Source organism: Coregonus clupeaformis, chromosome 1, assembly GCF_020615455.1.
Source record: "Coregonus clupeaformis isolate EN_2021a chromosome 1, ASM2061545v1, whole genome shotgun sequence".
Lineage (NCBI taxonomy): Eukaryota > Metazoa > Chordata > Actinopteri > Salmoniformes > Salmonidae > Coregonus > Coregonus clupeaformis.
This window is the reverse complement of record NC_059192.1, coordinates 81,731,482-81,752,522: the sequence shown is the minus strand read 5'-3', so window position 1 is coordinate 81,752,522 and position 21,041 is coordinate 81,731,482. Positions and strand designations below refer to the sequence as shown.

Sequence of the window (21,041 nt, the reverse complement as noted above, 5' to 3'; positions counted from 1 at the left end):
ATTCAGCAAGGGGCCCTCCCAAGGGGAAGGGGGCAGTGTATCAATCTGCCCTCAGTATGGCAACTGTTTCCCCTTCCTTTCATGTGGTCAGGGGGTTTACGCTAAGAGGCCTGTATACTTGCTGAGAGTTCCTTAAAATAGGAGCTCATTCATCCTAGCCCCATACGTTATAGAGAGGGAGAAATGTAGCTGGATTGGAAAGAATCCATGATATTAAACAGTAGATGGGATTGTAAAGTGCTAGAAGTAATCATGCCAGGCAACAGGCCACAGGAATGCAAATCATCCTCCACGCCATGAGTTAAGTTAGCAGGTGGCCTCTTATATTCATTGAATGTCAACACTCTTTTTCGATGGAGTGCACATAACATCTGGGCAGGCAGGTCACTGCTTTTAATTAAGTGAAACACAGTCACTCAATGTTCCGCCACGTGAGAAAAAATGCTATAAAAAGGGGAGGGTGAGGGAAGAAAAAGTATAACTGAGTACATATCCTGTGTTCGGTGAATGTCAACACAGTTGTGTAAATACATATTAATCTTTAACCTAATCCCTTTGGTTACCTACATTTCCAAGTTTACTGAACATCCCTGGGCAACCAAAGGACTTCTCTGAAAGTGGCACGTTCTCTCACACTCTTCAGGAAGCCCTACTTGGACTGATTTGTCAGACCAGGGGTGAATGCAAGACCTAGTCATCCCAGGTCTCTGCTCTCATTTCATAAGTGAGCTGCTATCGTGAGATCTTGCATTAGTTAGGGGAATGTATGCTCCTGTTAAAATAACCTTCTTTGATTTTACACTGGTCGGCTCACTTTAAAGGTGCAAGCTTCCAGCTTTCAGAATACAATTTCTGTGTGTGAGAAGTAGATGAAGATGACTTTATTCGTCCAGTTGTACAGAAGGTCCAACGGATATTTCACTTCCGCTTTATCCCGACCCCTCCGAAAGCCACGCATACACACACTGTACATGTTGAAGAGGTTGGAGCAGCGGGCTGCCAAAGCCTACTATGGTGCCCGTGGAGAAGTTGTTGTGGGGTTTTAAGTGCCTTGCTCAAGGGCACAACCGCATGCGATGCCATCTAGGATTTGATACAACTCTCTGGAGAGGCTCGCCTCTCTAACCGCTAGGCTACCTGCCGCTAAACTACTGCATAAATAATAAACAAATAAATATACTTTATGTATACTGCATAAACTTGTCTAAGTTTCAATGAATCCAACTCTTGGTGTGTTAGTGGTTATTAGGGGCTATTTCCTCAATGGTTAACTATGTGTTCATTTTTCAGTTTGAGCTAAGTGGGAGCTGGAATGGCAACTATGTCAAATATCATAGCCCTGATAAAAGAGGTGTTTCTCTTTTTATCTCGAAAGACTGGAGGAACTGTCTTGAACTGAATTGTGTCTCCAAAGTGTTTGTGTGTACAGATTAAACAGAATACATTTAGATATTCTCCTTCTTGGCAGTTATCGTTCTAATAGCTTGGATGTCCTAGCTAGTTGATTTAAAATGGTCACTTCCCTTTGGCAACCCCATGCACAACGGTGCTTACCAACAGCTGCTTGGCAGGGCTCAAGTACCTTTCATGATTTAGTGCTAGCAAAGATGAGCACAGCACAACAACAAGCATTGCTATCCCACCACCGTAACTCAAACCCTGATGTTACTGATATATACTATGCATCAAACAATAATGTAGCGGTAAAACATTTGGGCACTGTATGGTCTAAGCAATATATTTATTCTACATTCTCCAAAATAGGAGGAATGCCTCTTTGGTGCCTAGTGACAGTAGATCACCACACACAGCAACAAATGGGATGTTGTAATCCTCCCTGTCAGGAGAGAGCAGAGCTCTGCTGAAGCTCCCAGCACCACTAAATACTATCATTCTCTCACTACACCGGAGATTTACAGGCTCCCTGGGTGGACCCCTATGTTTAGATCATACTTGTCAAACATTTATACATCTCAGACGGTATTCCGGCAACAGTGGATAAAACATCCATAGAATTCCAAACACTAGTACACGAAGACAACCTGGAGGCCTGCAGCTGGATGAAAAAAGAGGCATTGAAGTCTATAGAATAAATATATGTTTGTCAATGGAGTTTCTATAAGGTGGGCTTGGTGTTTTAGGGTCCTTGAGGGTGGGGAAAATATGGTTATTTTCAAGTTAAAATTGAAAATATTTTAAGGAATGTAAGTTGTCTGTTTACTTTTTAAAGTGTTTTGGTTTCTTTTATTATAAAACATTGAAAGTATTTGGAAGCAATATTTTCAAAAAGATCATTTAATAATATATAAGCCACACTCTAATAATACAGTAACGTGTACTTTTCCCAAACATATATTACTCAAATTATTATGAAGCATAACAACATGACAATAATAATATAATATCCTTAATAATACAAAAATAACAGTGATATAACCACAATTGGGCAAACAATGTATTTTCTTAGGGTGGTTTCATTCATTACGTATTGAGTATGTAAAATGAAAATATATACTGGCCGTAAAGTACGTTTTCAGGGAGCTACTCCACAACTTTTGCCTAGTTTTCATATATTCCTACAATAGACTGTTATTGAACTATGACATTTCCTGGGTCTGAGAATATAGCAGGCCAGTCCTCATGTTTTTTCAGTGAGTGCTCTGGAAAGATATATTCAACAGAATGTATGACATATTTGACGTAGAGGAAGTACCTTTCAGCATAACTTATTTGATAGAAAGCATGATATATACATATATTTTATAGCCAGAAGTCTAAGGATAGGTTTTATGATAGACTGTTTGAAGCCTGTGTACAGTGTAAACATGATTAACATCAAGGCCAGAGGAAAAACCCTAGAGTGTTTTCAAGGAGTCCTATTTGAAATACTTAATTTACTATTTTACGTCATAACTTTAATGTGATTAATGTTGTGCCAGGCTGTTACTCAAATTACATGAATACAGATTCTGCTTTTAACACATCTGAAGGAGAAATCAAAGAGAGTGTTGCAAGTTGCATAGGCTAGTATAGGTTACAATGTGCTTACAAAACCATAATAATACAATGTTGATGCAATAATTGACACTATATCTAAGTAAGATAGCTATACAAAACATTTTCAACTGGTATGTCCTAAAATATGACCTCATTTAACTGTAGCAGCATTATGTAAACCTTTTTTGAGTGGTTAGAATGGTTTAAAACAATGGTTTGAAAATGAAATCCAATGTAACAGTTTGAAAAACAGTGTGCTTGAATAAAACAATATGTTGGAAAAATTGGTATACATTGTTGAACCGTATCCAATAACAATAAGATCCAATAGATCGATATTGTACCTAGAGGTTTCCTTTTACTAAGATGTACAATGAAATGCTATAACTATTGCAATGTAATTGAATATGTTCGCTATGGCCTATAGGAGAGAGTGCTAAGTGATGTCAAATATACATGGACTAATATTAATTGTACAATATTGAGTGTTATCACAAAAATAGGGGGAAATAAATAAGTTAATAAAACTAATATATACATAATACTGTACAGCACATCACACCTCAGATCTATCTATATTGATATGAACTTTTCCAGCAATACCACATATCTGAAATACAATCCCGCTTGCCCATTAATGGCAACCACATGACCTAACAACCATGTTTCTGTATTTCTTGAGGATGACATTTGAGCTGTCATCAAAGTAAAGCACAGATATAGCGTTCAGCTTGGTCGGTGCACAACATGGCTTTGGCACATTGTCAGGGAACATCAGATGGACCTGTGGAAGCAAATAGAAAGGACTGAGTATACAAAGGAGATGGGTAATTCCCGTGGAAATAGTGCCTTTTGCATCCCTTTTGATATTTTAAGTAGAAATTGTGCACCAATATTGATTTTAAAAATTCTGTTATATTAAATGAAGTGCCCTTTAATGAAGACTTGCTTAAGTGCCAACATTCTGCATTTTGACATGTCTCTCCGTGCACCCTCTGTGACTTCTAGGAAGATTTTAACCCACTTAACCCCAAAATGTCTCCAGGTTTTCACCATCGTTGTAAAGCCCTAGTTATTATGTGGCTTTGACAAAGTCAACCCTGTTACGGTCAACCCTGTTACTTTATTTGGTACTTAATTGGCACTTACTATAGTAATTTACTTTTTTCACCTCTTGAGCTGGTAAAACTTGTTAAACTTGTTTTTTATTAAGTTGAACTCTTTATGACAGAATATTCAAATTAGGTGAAATCAATTTATTTTTAAATTTTTAACAAGTTACCCTTCTCAAAAGGCACTGAATTGGTGAAATGACCCAGATAGCATCAAAGCTGCAGTTTGAGCAGCTCAGAAAATCCATATGGTGTGGAATTAATTATTACCATATTGGTAAAGCAATTCAATATGAATTCATGGGAAATAAGCAACTTGTGAGGGTTTGCACATACCAGGGTTTGCACAATGGCGTGATTTGTCGCATTCATATGTGCATTGAGTGGAAAGGAACATTCCCCATCGCAGTAAAAAGCAGCATAGCCTTCCGGTGCAATAATCCAGTCCTTCAAATAGAATAAAGAAAATACAAAATAAGCCTCAAAGTGCTCCTCTTTAAATATTGAAGACACTTCATTGACACTTGATGTGTTTTCTTAAGTCTGTCATACTGTCTGTCTGTTTCTTGTCTACTGCATTTAATACCATGGTTGAAACTAAAAGAGGTGCTTTTTACACACACATATTTGTAACACACATGTTATGACCATGCTTATGTAGAGTAGATATAATATGGTTCAAATAGTGTTCCATCTTTCCTACCTGCCATCCTAAGTCTCGGAAGCTGACGTAAAGTTCATGCTTCTTGCAGGCTTGTTTTTGCTCACTGGTGTTATGATCTGAAAACAACAAAGAATTAATTAATCTCTCAAGTCTGCAAGTTTATCATTAGGCTATTATATACTGTAGTTGTATACAGAAGACATGGGGTTTTTCTTTCATTGAGCACCTGTGAGCACTGTGGTATATTGTTTGCCCACAGTACAATTATTTTTGGACAATAGGAAATGTACACCAAATCAATTATTCATGAAATATTAACAAACTGTTAACAGCAAATGGCAGCACCAACTCATTTATGGTTATTACATTCATGTGGCCACTGAATGGGTGTTGACTGGGTATCCCTAATGCTCTGAACCACATCAGTTAAAAACAGATGCCAAGCTGAAGCAAGTGCACAAAGACTTCTATGCAATTACAACCAAATTAAAATAATTAATTAAGATGGTCATTGTGGATGTTGTGTGTAGTTTAGCTAGAGTAGTTGTATTAGTACATATTCATATCCATGTGCCATCTTCATGAGGAGCTGAAAGAGGTCATAGATTAGGCAGGTAGGTTTACTATTTTGAAAATGTATCTCTTTTATATCGATCTACATCAGGGATGGGCAGCTTCAGTCCTCGGGGCTGAAGTGGTGTCACACATTTCCCCCATCCCTAGAAAACACAGCTGATTAAACTAATTGCATTCTAAACTGAAGATCATGATAAGTTGAATATTGGAGTCAGGTGTGTTGGCTGTGGCAAAAGCGTGACACCAATCGGGCCCCTGAGGACTGGAGTTGCCCATCCCGGAGCTACATGTATACTGCAGTTGATTATTAAGACGTTTGATCCATGAATTGGAACAGCATGCAGCCAAAACAAGGCTCCTTGGCAACAAGAGGCTGCTTGAGTAGACATAACATCCTGGAGTGTGTAACATACTGTTTTAATGCACTAACAGGGAATAACAAATGGGACTGTAAGGAGTTTCATTATCTGAAGTTAAATTGCCAACTTACTCCAGTCCAAACCCAAAACAATGTCAATTATGGTTCACTCTCAGAAAACAAGGATACAGTTAAGGTACAGTATTGTTTCCTGTGGTACAAAATATCAAAATACACATAATGTACCTTCAGAGGTACACATTTGATCTCACATGGTACTGTTCGGCACTTTTTAGGGTACATGTGCAGATAATGCTACATTTTTGTACCCAATATTTTGAATATAAAAGTACAATCATTGGAGGTGTGGCTTATTGGGGTTGTGGCTTTCAGATAGTTATTTTGGGCCACCTGTGAGTGGAAGTGCTGTACCAGTTTAAGTGGTCTATGGTTATGTTAATTAAAGTTTGAGTGTGTCTGCTGCCAGTTCTGAAGTCTTTATAAAGGCTTACATATGAGCATGTGACAATAAAGGTCCTCTGTAGCTCAGCTGGTAGAGCACGGCGCTTGTAACGCCAAGGTAGTAGGTTCGATCCCCGGGACCACCCATACACAAAAATGTATGCACGCATGACTGTAAGTCGCTTTGGATAAAAGCGTCTGCTAAATGGCATATTATTATTATATTATTAAAGGAGCTGTAATTAATATTAACCCTACACTGAGTGACCTTGTCAAGTGGTACGGACCTCGTGGTGTAATGGTTAAGGTGTTGGCTTGACAGTTGCTGGATTCATGTTTGAGTCCTGGTCAGGCTACCCCCTGAATTAGCTACAATTGTGTCAGAGGTGGGTGGAGAGACGTGTACACGTGAGGGCCTTGTTATAGAAAACAAGTACATTTTTGCCACTTAAAAGGAACAAACGGCTTTGTCACTGTGGTGGTACCCTAAAAAGGCAAATGCTACCTTTTGGCTCTTTTAAGGTACAAACTGCAAGGGTACAATTATTTACCTATAACTAATGGTACAATGGATGTACCTTACAGGGTACCACTACAGTGGCAAGCGTTTGTACCCCTTTAAGTACAATTCTGTACTTTTTTTTCTGAGAGTGTAGTTTAATAAGCCCACCTCCAGTTTTGGGTGCCCGTGATGATTCCTGTTGACCACCTGATTTGTTGCGATTGTGATTCTTTCTCTTTCCACCAGCGGCCCTGACAGAGCGCAGCAACACTTCACTGGCCTTGAAGAATGACACTAGGAATGGCTGTTTGGATTGTGGCCCATTCCTTCCAACGATGCCAGCAGACTTCATGTTTATACTCCGTCCTTTTAAAACAACAAGCAATGTGAATAGCAGCAAACAGAAGCATAATTAGATACGATATAGGGGAGCAATTGCACAAGCCAAAATTGGGTAAAATGGTGTCAGTATAATATATTAATGTAAGCTTGCATTGTTGATATGAGCAAAGACGTATGATAATTTCTGTTTTCCAATTCGTATTATATGTTATGACCGGGTAAGACGTATGATACTATACGTCACCAATTTGTATGATATTGTACAACTGCTATATGACCGCTATTCCATTCATAATTTAACCTAAGCTAATGTCTCTAATTCATAGATCATCCCAAAGAACATTTCATCAATGTCTTGTGGTTTTAAAGAAGATACCAAATATCCGTCTTCATAGTATTCTTGTCATAATTGTTAAAACAGTCAGGTACTCCTTTGGGTTTTGAACTGTTTTCCTCATTTCCCCACACACACAAAAAACTTCTACCAAATGAAAAAAATGAAAAACATTTGATGTTTCTCCAATCATAGATGCAGTGATTATGGCTCAATTTATGATAGTGAGCATGCATTATTTTCCAAACAAACGTTGTAACATGAACATTATTCTTTAAAAAAAGAACAAATTAACTAAAACTGCCTTCATCGTATAAGCTCTCTATCCTCAGTTGCTTTTGACACGTGAAATATCAGATCCTGCTCTGAAGCCCCACCTCTATGAGGGATGGGCATCTCAGGATGATCACTCCTACTACGTGACATGAAAAGGTTCTGTCCTCACCATGAAGCCAAGCAACAGGTGTTCCCCTGGGCTCAGTTCTCCTTCCACTGTTGATCTCCCAGTCAGTCACTGGGCTCTGTTTTCTTTTCACAGGGCTTATCCTACCTTTGCTATGCATAGGGCACACAGCGCTGTCTGTCCTTCTCTCGTCTGACACACAGGTTATGATATGGTATGTATCTCTTCATGTCTGGTAAACATCAACATCTCAACCTCAAACCTTGACAACACAGACCTGACCTCTCCTCTATGGACAGCTGTGTCTCCCTCCAAGACGGCAAAGAACCTGGGTGTGACCTTGAAGACCAGCTTTCTCTGTCTTTCACAGAGAACATCAATGACTCTGTCCGGTAGAGACTGCCTCTAAAGCAGGGGTCCCCAATTACATTCAGCCGTGTGCAGATTTTTCCTTGAGCGGCTGGTCAGGGGCCGGAACATATCAATAATTTGTACACTGCAAATTGACCGCAAGAATCCCAAAAATATATAGTATTTGACAAAAACAGAATAATTTCAAACCTTGATTACATTGGGATACGATCACATATGCCTCTATTTATGCGTTGGAATACTTGGGAACAGATTTCCTAAATTAACATCACTTTGACCTAATTTCCTGGTGATTTTACAGTCTAAAATCACCCACGGGCAGAATTTGGCACACAGGCCGCCTATTGGGGAACCCTACTCTAAGGTATCAGTGAATATCTACTCATTCCTCACAAGCTATTAAATACAGCTCCTAGACCAGTCACTCATCATCTTGCTTGGATTACTGCAACTCTCTCCTAGTCTGGCTCCCCGCTCGTGCCATCAGAGCTGTGCCGCTCATCTAGTATAATGACAGTTTATCCAGAATGTCACCCCATTTCTCAGCACTTTCACTGGCTACAGTTGGCAGCTCACAGCAGATTTGGCCAGATGTTTTTCGGCCCTCCAGGACTGACATTGAACAGCCCTGGTCTACATTGTTTTGATGGAAATTGCTCTTTCCAATCTGTATGCAAAGTCAATTCCTGGCTTGACCAAGGTTGGTTGTTCCTTATCTGGATAAGAGTGTCTACTGAATGACTAAAATCATTTCAAGGCAAACTACTTTTGAAGCCTGAGGTAACTACAACGTTTAACCTCTTAAGGATCAGACTATTTTTTTCAATTTTCGCATAAAATGACATACCCAAATTTCCACAATCGTTAGTGAGTGCATACATTTTTCATACTCCATTTGAAAGGAAACACTTTGACGTTTGTGGAAATGTGAAATTAATGTAGGAGAATATTACACATTAGATCTGGTAAAAGATAATACAAACAAAATAACATGCGTTTCTATTTTTATTTTTTTCATCATCTTTGAAATGCAAGAGAAAGGCCACAATATAATATTGCAGTTTAGGCGCAATTTAGAGTTTAGTGTGTGTGCAAAGTTTCAGATTGATCCAGTGAAGCATTGCAATACTGGACTATTTTGTGTCAAGTCTGCCCAAATGTGCCAAATTGGTCAATTGATACATTTTCAAGTACATAACTATACAGAACATACAAAAATGATATGGTAATACAAAATGTAAGTTTACACACTCCCAGGAAATGTCATACATGATGGATCATTAGCTTATACACTAACTTTCACACATCTAGATGGCCGGGCCGGGTGGGTGTGGTGCCAGAGACAGCAGAGGTTCAAACTGTAGAACCCAGTTCCTACATTTTAATATAAAAATGGATTTTATCAAACAAAACTATGCTACATTTTATCTCTGGGACCCTCAGGATGACAAATCAGAGCAAGATTACTGAATATAAGTACATGATTTACCTTCAGAGGTGAATGTATCAAACCAGTTGCCGTGATACATTTGTTGTTGTTGTGCACTCTCCTCAAACAATAGCATGGTATTTTCTCACTGTAATAGCTACTGTAAATTGGACAGTGCAGTTAGGTTAACAATAATTTAAGCTTTCTGCCCATATAAGACATGTCTATGTCCTGGAAAGTTTGCTCTTACAACAGTCATGCTAATCACATTAGCGCACGTTAGCTCAACCATCCCATATATGGGACACCGATCCCGTAGAGGTTAATTGCTTTTCTATATTTAATTCCCTGCAACAACAAAGGCGGATTAAAAATACTGCTTCCCTTACCATCCAAAGTCTCCACAGAGAGCTGCAGACCCATGTTCTGCAGTGGGTTCAGCACCCAGTGGTTACTGGTGGCTGTGATGTCAAAGACCAGCCAGCCCCCATCAGAGGCCTTGATCTTTTTGGAATCCAACAAGAATGTCTCTGCATCCCTGTTAAGGAAAAAAAGTATATAAAATCGATAAAAAATAACAGGTGAATGCATGTGATAACTTGACACATGGCAATGCACATACATTACTATGAGTAAACTTTGATTTACTGGATAAAAAATATTTAACACAGGGGTGATATAATTGATGGATCTTACTCTCCTCTTTCAGCTCTGGAACTAATCATGAAATTCCTGTTTATCCACTTTAATGTTGTTAAAACTTGCATGGGCCACACAAAGAGAGAACACATGCTTCCTCTGGGTCGTTTAGACTTGGAAGCAGTCAAACAATTAATGAGGCCCTGACCTGCCATATTGGAAATCATTACATAAACAAAGTATCATTGAATAATCACTACAGGATGCAATTTATTCCAGCGTTCTCTCTTAGATCTGAGCCAAAAACATCCTTTGACAAAAATGTATCTTACTATTTAAATGTGTTGTTCCATGTGCTCTATCCTTTGAGCCCCATATTTTGAAGTAAATTCCTCTGAAAAATACTCCTCTCTCAAAGGAGTGCCTAGTGACTCTTTAGCCGGATTAGAGACAATCTGTTTTCACAACCGCACAAAATATGGATAAGTTGGATATTAATCAACCAGTCACGTACTCAAGGCCATAATTGCCAAGCAGTGAAAAAAACATTTAAGTAACACATTTGTCTTTACTCTACCACCCATTTTAAATCATATTTGGCTGAGCTGCTGAGCAGTTCAACACCAGCTTAATGATAGCTCCTTGGGGGAGGAGCAGAGAAAAGGGTGCTGAACTGTGAAACTCTGAATAATGTTTATCAAGCCGAAAAGTCACAGTTAGGAGCTGAGGAGCTAAATGTGTGATGGCTCCAGACCTCGGTGAGCCATAAAAGAGAACGCGATGACTGTGGCCTGGGGCTTCAGATGGGAGAGTTCAATGACTAGGACCTCCAGAAAAGCCCAAGAGGGTCATATCTCCCCTTCAATCACCCGCACACATATTTGGCCAGTGAATGTGGGCCCTGCTTTAAGTAGACCCCTGTGTGTTCAGCTATGTCACGGCTTCCAACTTCCGGAACATTGTTAAGAGAAGCAGGTGGGCATGAGGGTTACCATGGGAACCCCCTAGGCAGCCCCTAATGGGCCCACATGGCTTCTACTGAACTGGGATGCAACAAGCCGCCTGACAGGCAACACATAGACCAGGAGGAGTGATAACTGATGGACTTCCGAGGCTTCACAAGTGGTGAACTTGCTAATGGAAAAGCTTTATCCGTGGACTATATTTGTAAGGGCCTGGTGTGGTGAGAATGAGGCGGAACAAGGTTGGAGATACAAGGATGAGGTTCACAAATAGTCAGTCAGATGAAAGGAGAGCAATATAGACAGTGCTTGACTTGGAGTGAAATAGGTTCCGGTACTCATTTTGGGTGTCGGTACTGTTTATATTTTGGTGCAGGAGCTCCACAATACTTTTGAGCTAATATTCTATAAGAGGAACAGGAGCCCAAGCAATATAACATTTTAGGTGCCGGTACTCAGCTCCGGTGAGCTCCTGCCCAAGTCAAGCACTGAATATAGAACACTTGTAGACCAGGCAAAGATAAACTGTAGAATTCATTGTTGAAATCGATTTATTTAGTTAACATGTGCAAACGTTTGTTCCAAAGTTTCAATATCTTATTGAAAACATATTATTCATGCCCAAATGCAAATAAAGTAAAAAGGTATGTTTGGTCTTAATCAAAGGAAAAACATATTTGGACCAGAATGTATGCCTAACCATGTTGCTGAGTCTGTTTACACAGGCAGCCCAATTCTGATCTTTTGTCAATAATTGGGCAAAATATCAGATTTGGGCTGCCTGTATACAGCCTTATTGCCTCCTTTCTAGTTTGTTTCATTTTAAAGGATTGTTTCATCATACACCAAGCTGTGTAGGCTACTGACTGTGTTTACCACAGCTACCACTCTGATTTCCATAGAAGACATATAAGATAAACAGCACAATGGATGTTTTTAGTTAATAAAAAGTGTCTGCTAAATGACTAAAATGTAAATGTAAATGTAAATAGGGCAGAATATCTAGAAACTTCTAGATTTTCTCCCCCATTTGGAATCAAAGTTAAGATAACACAAAAGTATAGTTAATCTTCTAAATTATAATATATTTGTGACAAGCTTCCATTTTGTGGCATTTCTGCTTACTTTGTGCCACTTCGTTCTCTGCAATATCAATCTATCGCCAAAATGTGCATATCAGGTCATGATTTGATCATTCAAAGGAGACAAATGGCCTTCTTGAAGACACTTGAAATAAGCACATTAATCAGTATAAAGTCCTTCCAAACTTCCATGATGTGCTAGTGTAAACAGGATGTCCTTTATTTTATGCCTAATTGCCTGCCTCAAGTGTTTCCCAGACCGTGCAGGTTTTAAAGGGACATTTGAAAGCCTCCCTAGGATTAAGCTGACACAAGCATGTCCCCAAGGGCAGATGCTCAACTTTAGACAATGTTATCTAAAGACAGCCACTTTCAAATTTGAAGCTAATTTAAAGTGGCAATCAGAGTGGAGCTGAAGGATGGGACTAAAAACAAACAAAAGATTACTATTGTAAAATATAATGTGTCCGTAAAATAATAAGCTGGAAGCAGAAGCCTAAGTGTTGTTGTCCATTAGTTTACTCCAATTGGGGGAGGGGTGGTAGGGTTAGGGGAAACTAATAAAGGAATATATATATATATATATTTTTTTATATATATATATATACACAAAACAAATATATGGGGGATTGGAAATTATGCAGACAATTACATTGATGGAAGCCACAATCTATCTGCAATATTAAAGCTGATCTACCCCCCCCCCAAATATTTTTTTTTATATTAATAATAATTGTTTTTTTTAAAGTGGCAATCAGAAGGAGAAACAATAACAAAGCGGTATCTCCGCCTCTGTTTCGGTAAAAAGCTGAGGGATGGGCTGGAGAACTCTCAAATTCATAGACAGAGCTATGGATGCAAGAACATCCATGATATCAAAATTATAGTTCTAACCATGTTTTGAGGCTATATACATATATACATATATGTTTGTTTACATTTACTTTGTTTACAGACATTAGAATAAGAGAAGCTTACAGTGAGGGAAAAAAGTATTTGATCCCCTGCTGATTTAGTACATTTGCCCACTGACAAAGAAATGATCAGTCTATAATTTTAATGGTAGGTTTATTTGAACAGTGAGAGACAGAATAACAACAAACAAATCCAGAAAAAAACGCATGTCAAAAATGTTATCAATTGATTTGCATTTTAATGAGTGAAATAAGTATTTGACCCCTCTGCAAAACATGACTTAGTACTTGGTGGCAAAACCCTTCTTGGCAATCACAGAGTACAGACGTTTCTTGTAGTTGGCCACCAGGTTTACACACATCTCAGGAGGGATTTTGTCCCACTCCTCTTTGCAGATCTTCTCCAAGTCATTAAGGTTTCCAGGCTGACGTTTGGCAACTCGAACCTTCAGCTCCCTCCTATTTGACCTCCTCTCAATCAGAAAGATTTCTGGCTCCCAGGTGTCTTTTATACAGGTAAAGAGCTGAGATTAGGAGCACACTCTTAAAGGGAGTGCTCCTAATCTCAGCTTGTTACCTGTATAAAAGACACCTATCCACAGAAGCAATCAATCAATCAGATTCAAAACTCTCCACCATGGCCAAGACCAAAGAGCTCTCCAAGGATGTCTGGGACAAGATTGTATACCTACACAAGGCTGGAATGGGCTACAAGACCATGGCCAAGCAGCTTGGTGAGAAGGTGACAACAGTTGTTGCGATTATTCGCAAATGGAAGAAACACAAAAGACTGTCAATGTCCCTCGGCCTGGGGCTCCATGCAAGATCTCACCTAGTGGAGTTGCAATGATCATGAGAATGGTGAGGAATCAGCCCAGAACTACACGGGAGGATCTTGTGAATGATCTCAAGGCAGCTGGGACCATAGTCACCAAGAAAACAATTGGTAACACACTACACCGTGAAGGACTGAAATCCTGCAGTGCCCGCAAGGTCCCCCTGCTCAAGAAAGCACATATACATGCCCGTCTGAAGTTTGCCAATGAACATCTGAACGATTCAGAGGAGAACTGGGTGAAAGTGTTGTGGTCAGATGAGACCAAAACGGAGCTCTTTGGCATCAACTCAACTCGCCGTGTTTGGAGGAGGAGGAATGCTGCCTATGACCCGAAGAACACCATCCCCACCGTCAAACATGGAGGTGGAAACATTATGCTTTGGGGGTGGGGGTTTCTGCTAAGGGGACAGGACAACTTCAACGCATCAAAGGGACGATGGACGGGGCCATGTACAGTCAAATCTTGGGTGAGAACCTCCTTCCCTCAGCCAGGGCATTGAAAATGGGTCGTGGATGGGTATTCCAGTATGACAATGACCCAAAACACACGGCCAAGGCAACAAAGGAGTGGCTCAAGAAGAAGTGTGTGCCAGTCAGTCTCCAGACCTTAATCCCATAGAAAATCTGTGGAGGGAGCTGAAGGTTCAAGTTGCCAAACATCAGCCTTGAAACCTTAATGACTTGGAGAAGATCTGCAAAGAGGAGTGGGACAAAATCCCTCCTGAGATGTGTGCAGACCTGGTGGCCAACTACAAGAAACGTCTGACCTCTGTGATTGCCAACAAGGGTTTTGCCACCAAGTACTAAGTAATGTTTTGCAGAGGGGTCAAATACTCATTTCCCTCATTAAAATGCAAATCAATTTATAACATTTTTGACATGCGTTTTTCTGGATTTTTGTTGTTGTTATTCTGTCTCGCACCGTTCAAATAAACCTACCATTAAAATTATAGACTGATCATTTCTTTGTCAGTGGGCAAACGTACAAAATCAGCAGGGGATCAAATACTTTTTTCCCCCACTGTATATTGTGGGTTCTGATAGGGTATGACATTTGAACTAAGCTCATTAGGCATTTATAAGTTATATTCTTCAAGAATCAATAGGTACACAAAATTAATTTATAAGTCCAAAAATTGTTGTAGCAACTGCTGACTGCCCCTTTAAACTGTGTTCAATTTCACAATGTGTTAGGTTCCCTCTCATGCTATGGTGATTCGTAGATTGGTTGGTTGATTGATTGGTTAATTGATTGGCTAATTTACGTATTGATGAAATAATTAATTAATTCAATCATTAATTGATTTATTCATCCATTAATTTGAAAATACATTTACAGCCATATCACTGAGAGACTACATCTCACATATGATAAAGAGTTCTTCCATTCTCAAAATATCCCGCATAAAAACCCAAATCAGCAACCATTGTGGTTCTCTATCTGGCAATAAGGCCAGGGTAGAACAAGGCAAACTGGTTTGTAAACTCACATGGCTGCACCTTTTATGTACAGGGATTCAGGATGCCTATAAACAATAATAGGGGACATTTGAGATGACTGGTTCCTCTCAGTTAAACAGAATAAGATGTGCTTTCCCTTCCCTTCGTATAGGTTTTTGATTGAGGAATCCACCACTCTAAACCATAGAATGATCAATTACATACAAAGTTCATAACATAGTTTGATTTAGACAAAATTTACAGTGACATTCTAAAGAGGTGTAAAACTGGATGTCAAGGATACTCTACAGTATATAGTACTGTTTTAGAGAAAACAACCTTGTGGAACATAAAGAATATACAGGTCAGCTTATTCTATAGGTAACCTTCAATATATTATGTTCCTTCAGAGAGACTTTAAATGCCCATGGCTGAATTTCTATCCCATTTCAAATCAAATCAAATTTCACAAGAATTTACAAGGTGATGATGTACTTTATATATAAAAAATTGAATTGGGATGATTTGGCGGGTTGAAATGAAGGTCAGCTGGTGCTTACTTGTTTTGATATTCCTTGATGACCTGGTGGATGGTGACCTTCAGGGTAAAGTTCTCAAAGCGGGCATGACTGCCATCTTTATAGATCCGAAACTCAGCAGCAGTCACCGCCTCTCCCTCCGGGATCTGAGTCAGGTCGAAACGGAACTCCTTGAAGTGTCTTCGCTGATGGGAGAAATCTTTGTCTTTCTCCACTGAAAAAGAAGACAGGCTGGTCCATGAGGACTAAATAGAGGATTTGCATAACTGCATAATATTTAGAGAGGCAATGCAAAAACCTTATTCAGATCAGTGACTAATATTACAGATACCTTCCCTGAGCCACAATAGATACAAAATGTGTTGCACAGACAGAATGTGGTGAGCCAGCATTAACCTGCCTAACTGAAAAAAAAGGTAATTTATCAAATGTTTTCACATTCCAAAAGCCAATCCAAACATTTTGACTCCAACAAAAGCACTCTCCAGTCCATTTAATCAGTCAAGTGAGTACAGGTAGCAGTTTCCAGACAGGCCCTCCACTGTGTGCAGAACTGCATTCTCTGCCCATGATGAATGGGCTGTCAGTTAAGAAAAACAGGCTGATTTCAATTAAAGACACTTTCGTCTGCCCTTCAACGTGACAAAAAGAGACCAGACAGCCTTTTTTGACAAGATTTGAGTGACTGCTTTGACCTCATTTGCCAACCTAATGTTGACCTCCTGTAGTTCCTATACAATACATTGGCCGTGAAACCTATATTTATCTTTCTCTGACCAATTTGTTTTAACTTGTTTGATGATGAATGAGTTTATACTGAATATAAAAAGTGCACATAACAAAATATACAGAACTTATCAATACAAACACAAACAAAGAAGAGCAAAGACAAGCAGAGTGCATTTTCAACCCTGTCTGCAATCAAAGGCATGCCATTATGCAGTCAAGAAGACACAAAGTGACAGCTAACCATCCAACACTGTTGCTAAATAGCAGCATAAAAGGATTGGGGTTGAGGTGTGTTAGTGTTCTGGCACAGCCAGTGAAATCATAGAGTCAGTGAGTCCATTTCACTGATAGTTTATCTACAGTGAAAGTCTGTGGTTGCTTAACACACACAGGTCAGGGGTCAGGTCTGCCAGTTACAGATTGGGCTTGCACCATGATTAGCTATGGGTAGTAATGTGAAGCAGAAGTGAAGTTGAGTATATCAAGCATTTCAAGTGTCAGATAGCTGCAGATTAATTGGGAGGGTGGTTTGACTCACTAAAAAGTGTCTGCCACAGTTTTAGTGAATTAACTTTGTTTATGGAATTCATTTTTGATGTCAATTTGGAAGAAGAGGAAGTAGAGAAAGTATACATCTTTTGTATAATTTTTCATCGTAATGTCGACAAGAGTGAATATGCATTTTTCTGAATACCTCACATAAATGATCTAATAATCAATAATAATCACAACATTCTTCTATGCTACCACTATTAGTATTATAGGAGTTAGTGGTAGCATTAGTGTAGTGAAGTCAATTATTGCTGTAGTAGTAATACTTGTGTAAATAGTTTCATTGAACACTTTACCACTGACTGTCCCCAGAATGAGAGCACAGAGCTTTCAAGGCTGACTGTGTACATGCCATGCAGCTCTAATTGGAAACAGATGGGACTGACCAAGGTGAGGAATTTTAAATCAAACGGCACCTTCACACCCATATATTTGACATGCTCATGCTATATCTCTTATAAGCCTATTTTTTGTAAGATGTGTCCTCTGTAACTGTCGTTTCTGTTTATCATAATGGCACATGTCAGCAAGTATAACATTTCACTAGCTCCCTAACAACAGATCTTAGACTTTATTGTTTTTTACTGCTGGTGTACTAGCCCTTAAATATATATTTCACTCTCCATTGGGACGTAATGTTTAATGAAAAATGACACAAAGACGAATGAACAATGCTACTGCTTTTACATATAACTGCCCAAACCCAGTGCCATGAGGAATAAGTGCTGAAAAAGCTCAGGCCTCACTCAATCGCTTTCCTTTCTTTAACAACAGGAAATAATTAAGGTCAATTTAACCAAGGTCAGACAGTCATCTGATAAGTTATTATGAACTTCTGGGTCAAAGGTTAGAGCTACTGATGAAACATAGTGCAAATCATTCTTATCAGAAAGCCTTTCTTTACGCTACAATAAATGTTGACAATTTCAAAACATATAAATACTCCATATGAAGTATTTTGATAAACATCTATTTATTCAAAATACATGGCCTGTTTCCTAGGTAAATCAAATATGAAGGTTTAAGAGAAAAGTCATGTATTTTAGGGGAAGTATGACATGATAATATTGCAGTTTAATATTTTAAGATCTCCTTAGAGTTGAGAATTTCAAGAATGTCCATACAAACAGCTTTTTTGCTTATTCAAACCTTATTCAAAGAGCATGGATATGGTCTTCAAAATGTGGATTGTTTGTGCTTTTACCGCTGTTTTAAGGTGTAAATATGGTCCTGTATTAATATCAGGCATCTCAAAGTCTGAAATAGAATCTGATATTGAAAACGAAAAAGACTTCAAACATCAACAACAGTATCATGAAATGTGCAGCATTCAGACAAACAGCACTGTGACCTTTGAAGAGAATTTGCAAACATATTTGTGAGCAGTGTGCCACTGTTCTTGCTATAGGTGACAAACGGGAAATGAAGGCCTGCTACTATAGGGATAGCCTATAACTTTTATTAATTGGAAATGTAATTGAATATCATCATTTTCTGCAACAAAATGAATAGGCTTACATAGGCTACTGTGGAAACATTTGTTTAACATGTTTAGGGTTTTTATTGTAGTCTAATGATTTAGATCAAATTGAAGAAAAACAAATAATCATTAATTTTAATATAATCAAGGTTGTTAAATTTACATTTTGACGAATCTATCTGGTATTTTTTATATATAAAAACATGGTCTAAGCGTATGTTTCCAGCACTGAAGGAAATTGTACATGGACAATATACATAAAATAATATAATATATAAACAAATCTAAACCTTTATATATTAGTAGTGAGAAGGTCATGTGACAATTCTAAGGCTTAAAATACTGTGGTTTATTAGTGGCCACAATATTTTGGATTTTTTTGGTGCTGGAGCACATGGCATAAATCAGGCAGCTTAAAACTTTTCTCAAGTCAATTCACTTACTTACCTAAGTTGACAAAGCTCATAATCATATCAGCATCGTTGAGAAAGTTGGTGTCGTGAGATGTAGTGAGTGGAGGGCTTTGGCTCGTCAGAGGGGCCGCGCGGTAAGGTTGCGCCACACGAGTGTATCCCTGCGGATAGCCGTAGTAACCTTTACGTGAGTTTCCGTGAGCCTTCCCGCTGAAACCTTTCCCTGTAACCTCTTGTATTCCCAATCCTTCTTCCTCCTCAGTAGTCATGGCATTGTACAGGTCAAGCATGAACAGGGGTGCTGAGGATGCTTGTTTTCCTGGAGAAAAGGGCCTTGGACGATGTGGTAAACCCAAAATAGAGAGAATCTCTCTTTGAATCTCTCTCCGTTCATGGTTACGCAATCTCCTGTAAATAAAACTAGAATGCACATGGTTGTCGCCTAAACCACAATGAACGCAGTGTAGAAAACTCAAGCAGCTCCATAAAAGTCCAAATGTGGCCCGGTTCAAAGGAATGAAGGCGCTCATCTTACAAGGATGTTTTTGATGAGGATGTTACACAGGTATACAGTTGTTACTCGTGTATAAAGTGTATCTCCATTTTAATGCAAATATCACAATTTCTGAATGTTTTCTTGCAGTATAACATAAAGGTTACTATGTCACATCACTTTTTAGGAGAACGCCTGCCTGCAATGATGTTCTTTGAAGTCTCACATCAATCTATGCTGTGGAGCTGTCCCTTCTCTTCGGCGTGAGGTCCCAGTTTTCTCCAGTCCTCCACTTAAATCCAATGTCTCACTGTCACATGTTTCAAAGTAGGCGCATCAAATGTGGAATTGTGACCTTCTCTCGCACCTTAACTCCACTTATACACAATAGCATGCAGGTACGCCCATAAAAGTCGAAAAAGCCCAACACCTTCATTGAATAGAAAGATAACAACCCCTTTGAGTGATGTCGAGGAAATCAGTAGACTATATAATAGCACCCGTTGCCACTCGTTACCACAGCGCTTAACGTTTCTGGAAAATGTGTTGAAGCTTGTTGTCCATCCAATGAGTCCATCCCACCCAGCCAGGACCAAGTTTTTGCATCCACCTCTAGCGGCCGCAATAAAACTTAACCGACATGAAGACGAATGTGGCAGCTCGTATGTGTAAGGTGAGACACTTGAAATCGGAAACCTGTCTTAACGAGTCAAAGAATAACAACATGGCCATTTAATTACCTCTACAGGGTTGGCCAAATCCGTGCGTTTTAGGAGAGGACATTTGGACAAATGCGTAATTGGATTATGTGTAATTAATTGAATCTAGAAATCTATCAATCAACGTTCATATTTGACCACATACAACATTTACATTTTAGTCATTTAGCAGACGCTCTTAACCAGAGCGACTTACAGTTAGTGAGTGTATAAATTTTTTCATACTGGCCCCCCGTGGGGGAAGAACCCACAACCCTGGCGTTGCAAGCGCCATGCTCTACCAACTGAGCTACACGGGGCACATAGATCGATGTGTTATTTGGATAGGCCGATCTATTTTCAAAAGGTAACATTTTTCTGATTCCCTGAAAAAATAACAATGATGCTCGTTTTAGCTCCATGAAGTTGGGAATAATTGTTTTCTTCATGAGAAGACAATGGGCTGGTGAGGTGTGACATGTGTGCATGTTATCCTAATGCCTCAACCAACACCTGTCCTACCTGGGGCTATGGTCCTAATTACAATGGTAAATAATGGGATTCAAAGAGGATTTTTTTTCAGGCATGTGTAAGCCTGTGTATGCTGTGAGAAACGGGCTATTCATGTGCTATGCCCTTTTATTTTATATAAAATATAAACTTTTTAAGGAGTTGATTGCAATAGTTACATGCAAAAACAACCTGTAACCA

At 39.1% G+C, this 21,041-nt stretch overlaps 1 protein-coding gene across 1 annotated transcript; it reads right to left on the bottom strand.

Moving 5' to 3' along the window:
• Nucleotides 1-2,285: 2,285 nt before the first annotated feature.
• LOC121575100 (bone morphogenetic protein 5) lies at nt 2,286-20,245 on the bottom strand. Its single transcript, XM_041887951.2, has 7 exons — nt 19,174-20,245; nt 15,987-16,179; nt 9,941-10,089; nt 6,840-7,037; nt 4,813-4,889; nt 4,446-4,556; nt 2,286-3,781 (listed from the first exon to the last, which is right to left on the bottom strand). The coding sequence occupies exons 1-7, from the start codon at nt 19,667-19,669 to the stop codon at nt 3,632-3,634; spliced, it is 1,374 nt and encodes a 457-aa protein (XP_041743885.1). The 5' UTR covers nt 19,670-20,245; the 3' UTR covers nt 2,286-3,631.
• Between the last annotated feature and the right edge of the window lie 796 nt (nt 20,246-21,041).

What these genes read in the sequence shown, in the direction of transcription:
- LOC121575100 (XM_041887951.2), bottom strand. Translation starts at nt 19,669, where the DNA reads ATGAGCGCCTTCATTCCTTTGAACCGGGCCACATTTGGACTTTTATGG. An exon ending in CTCTGTGGAGACTTTGGATG is followed by an intron (nt 7,038 to 9,940) that starts GTAAGGGAAGCA and finishes TTGTTTTAAAAG; the next exon opens with GACGGAGTATAAACATGAAG. An exon ending in TCCGAGACTTAGGATGGCAG is followed by an intron (nt 4,557 to 4,812) that starts GTAGGAAAGATG and finishes TTCTATTTGAAG; the next exon opens with GACTGGATTATTGCACCGGA.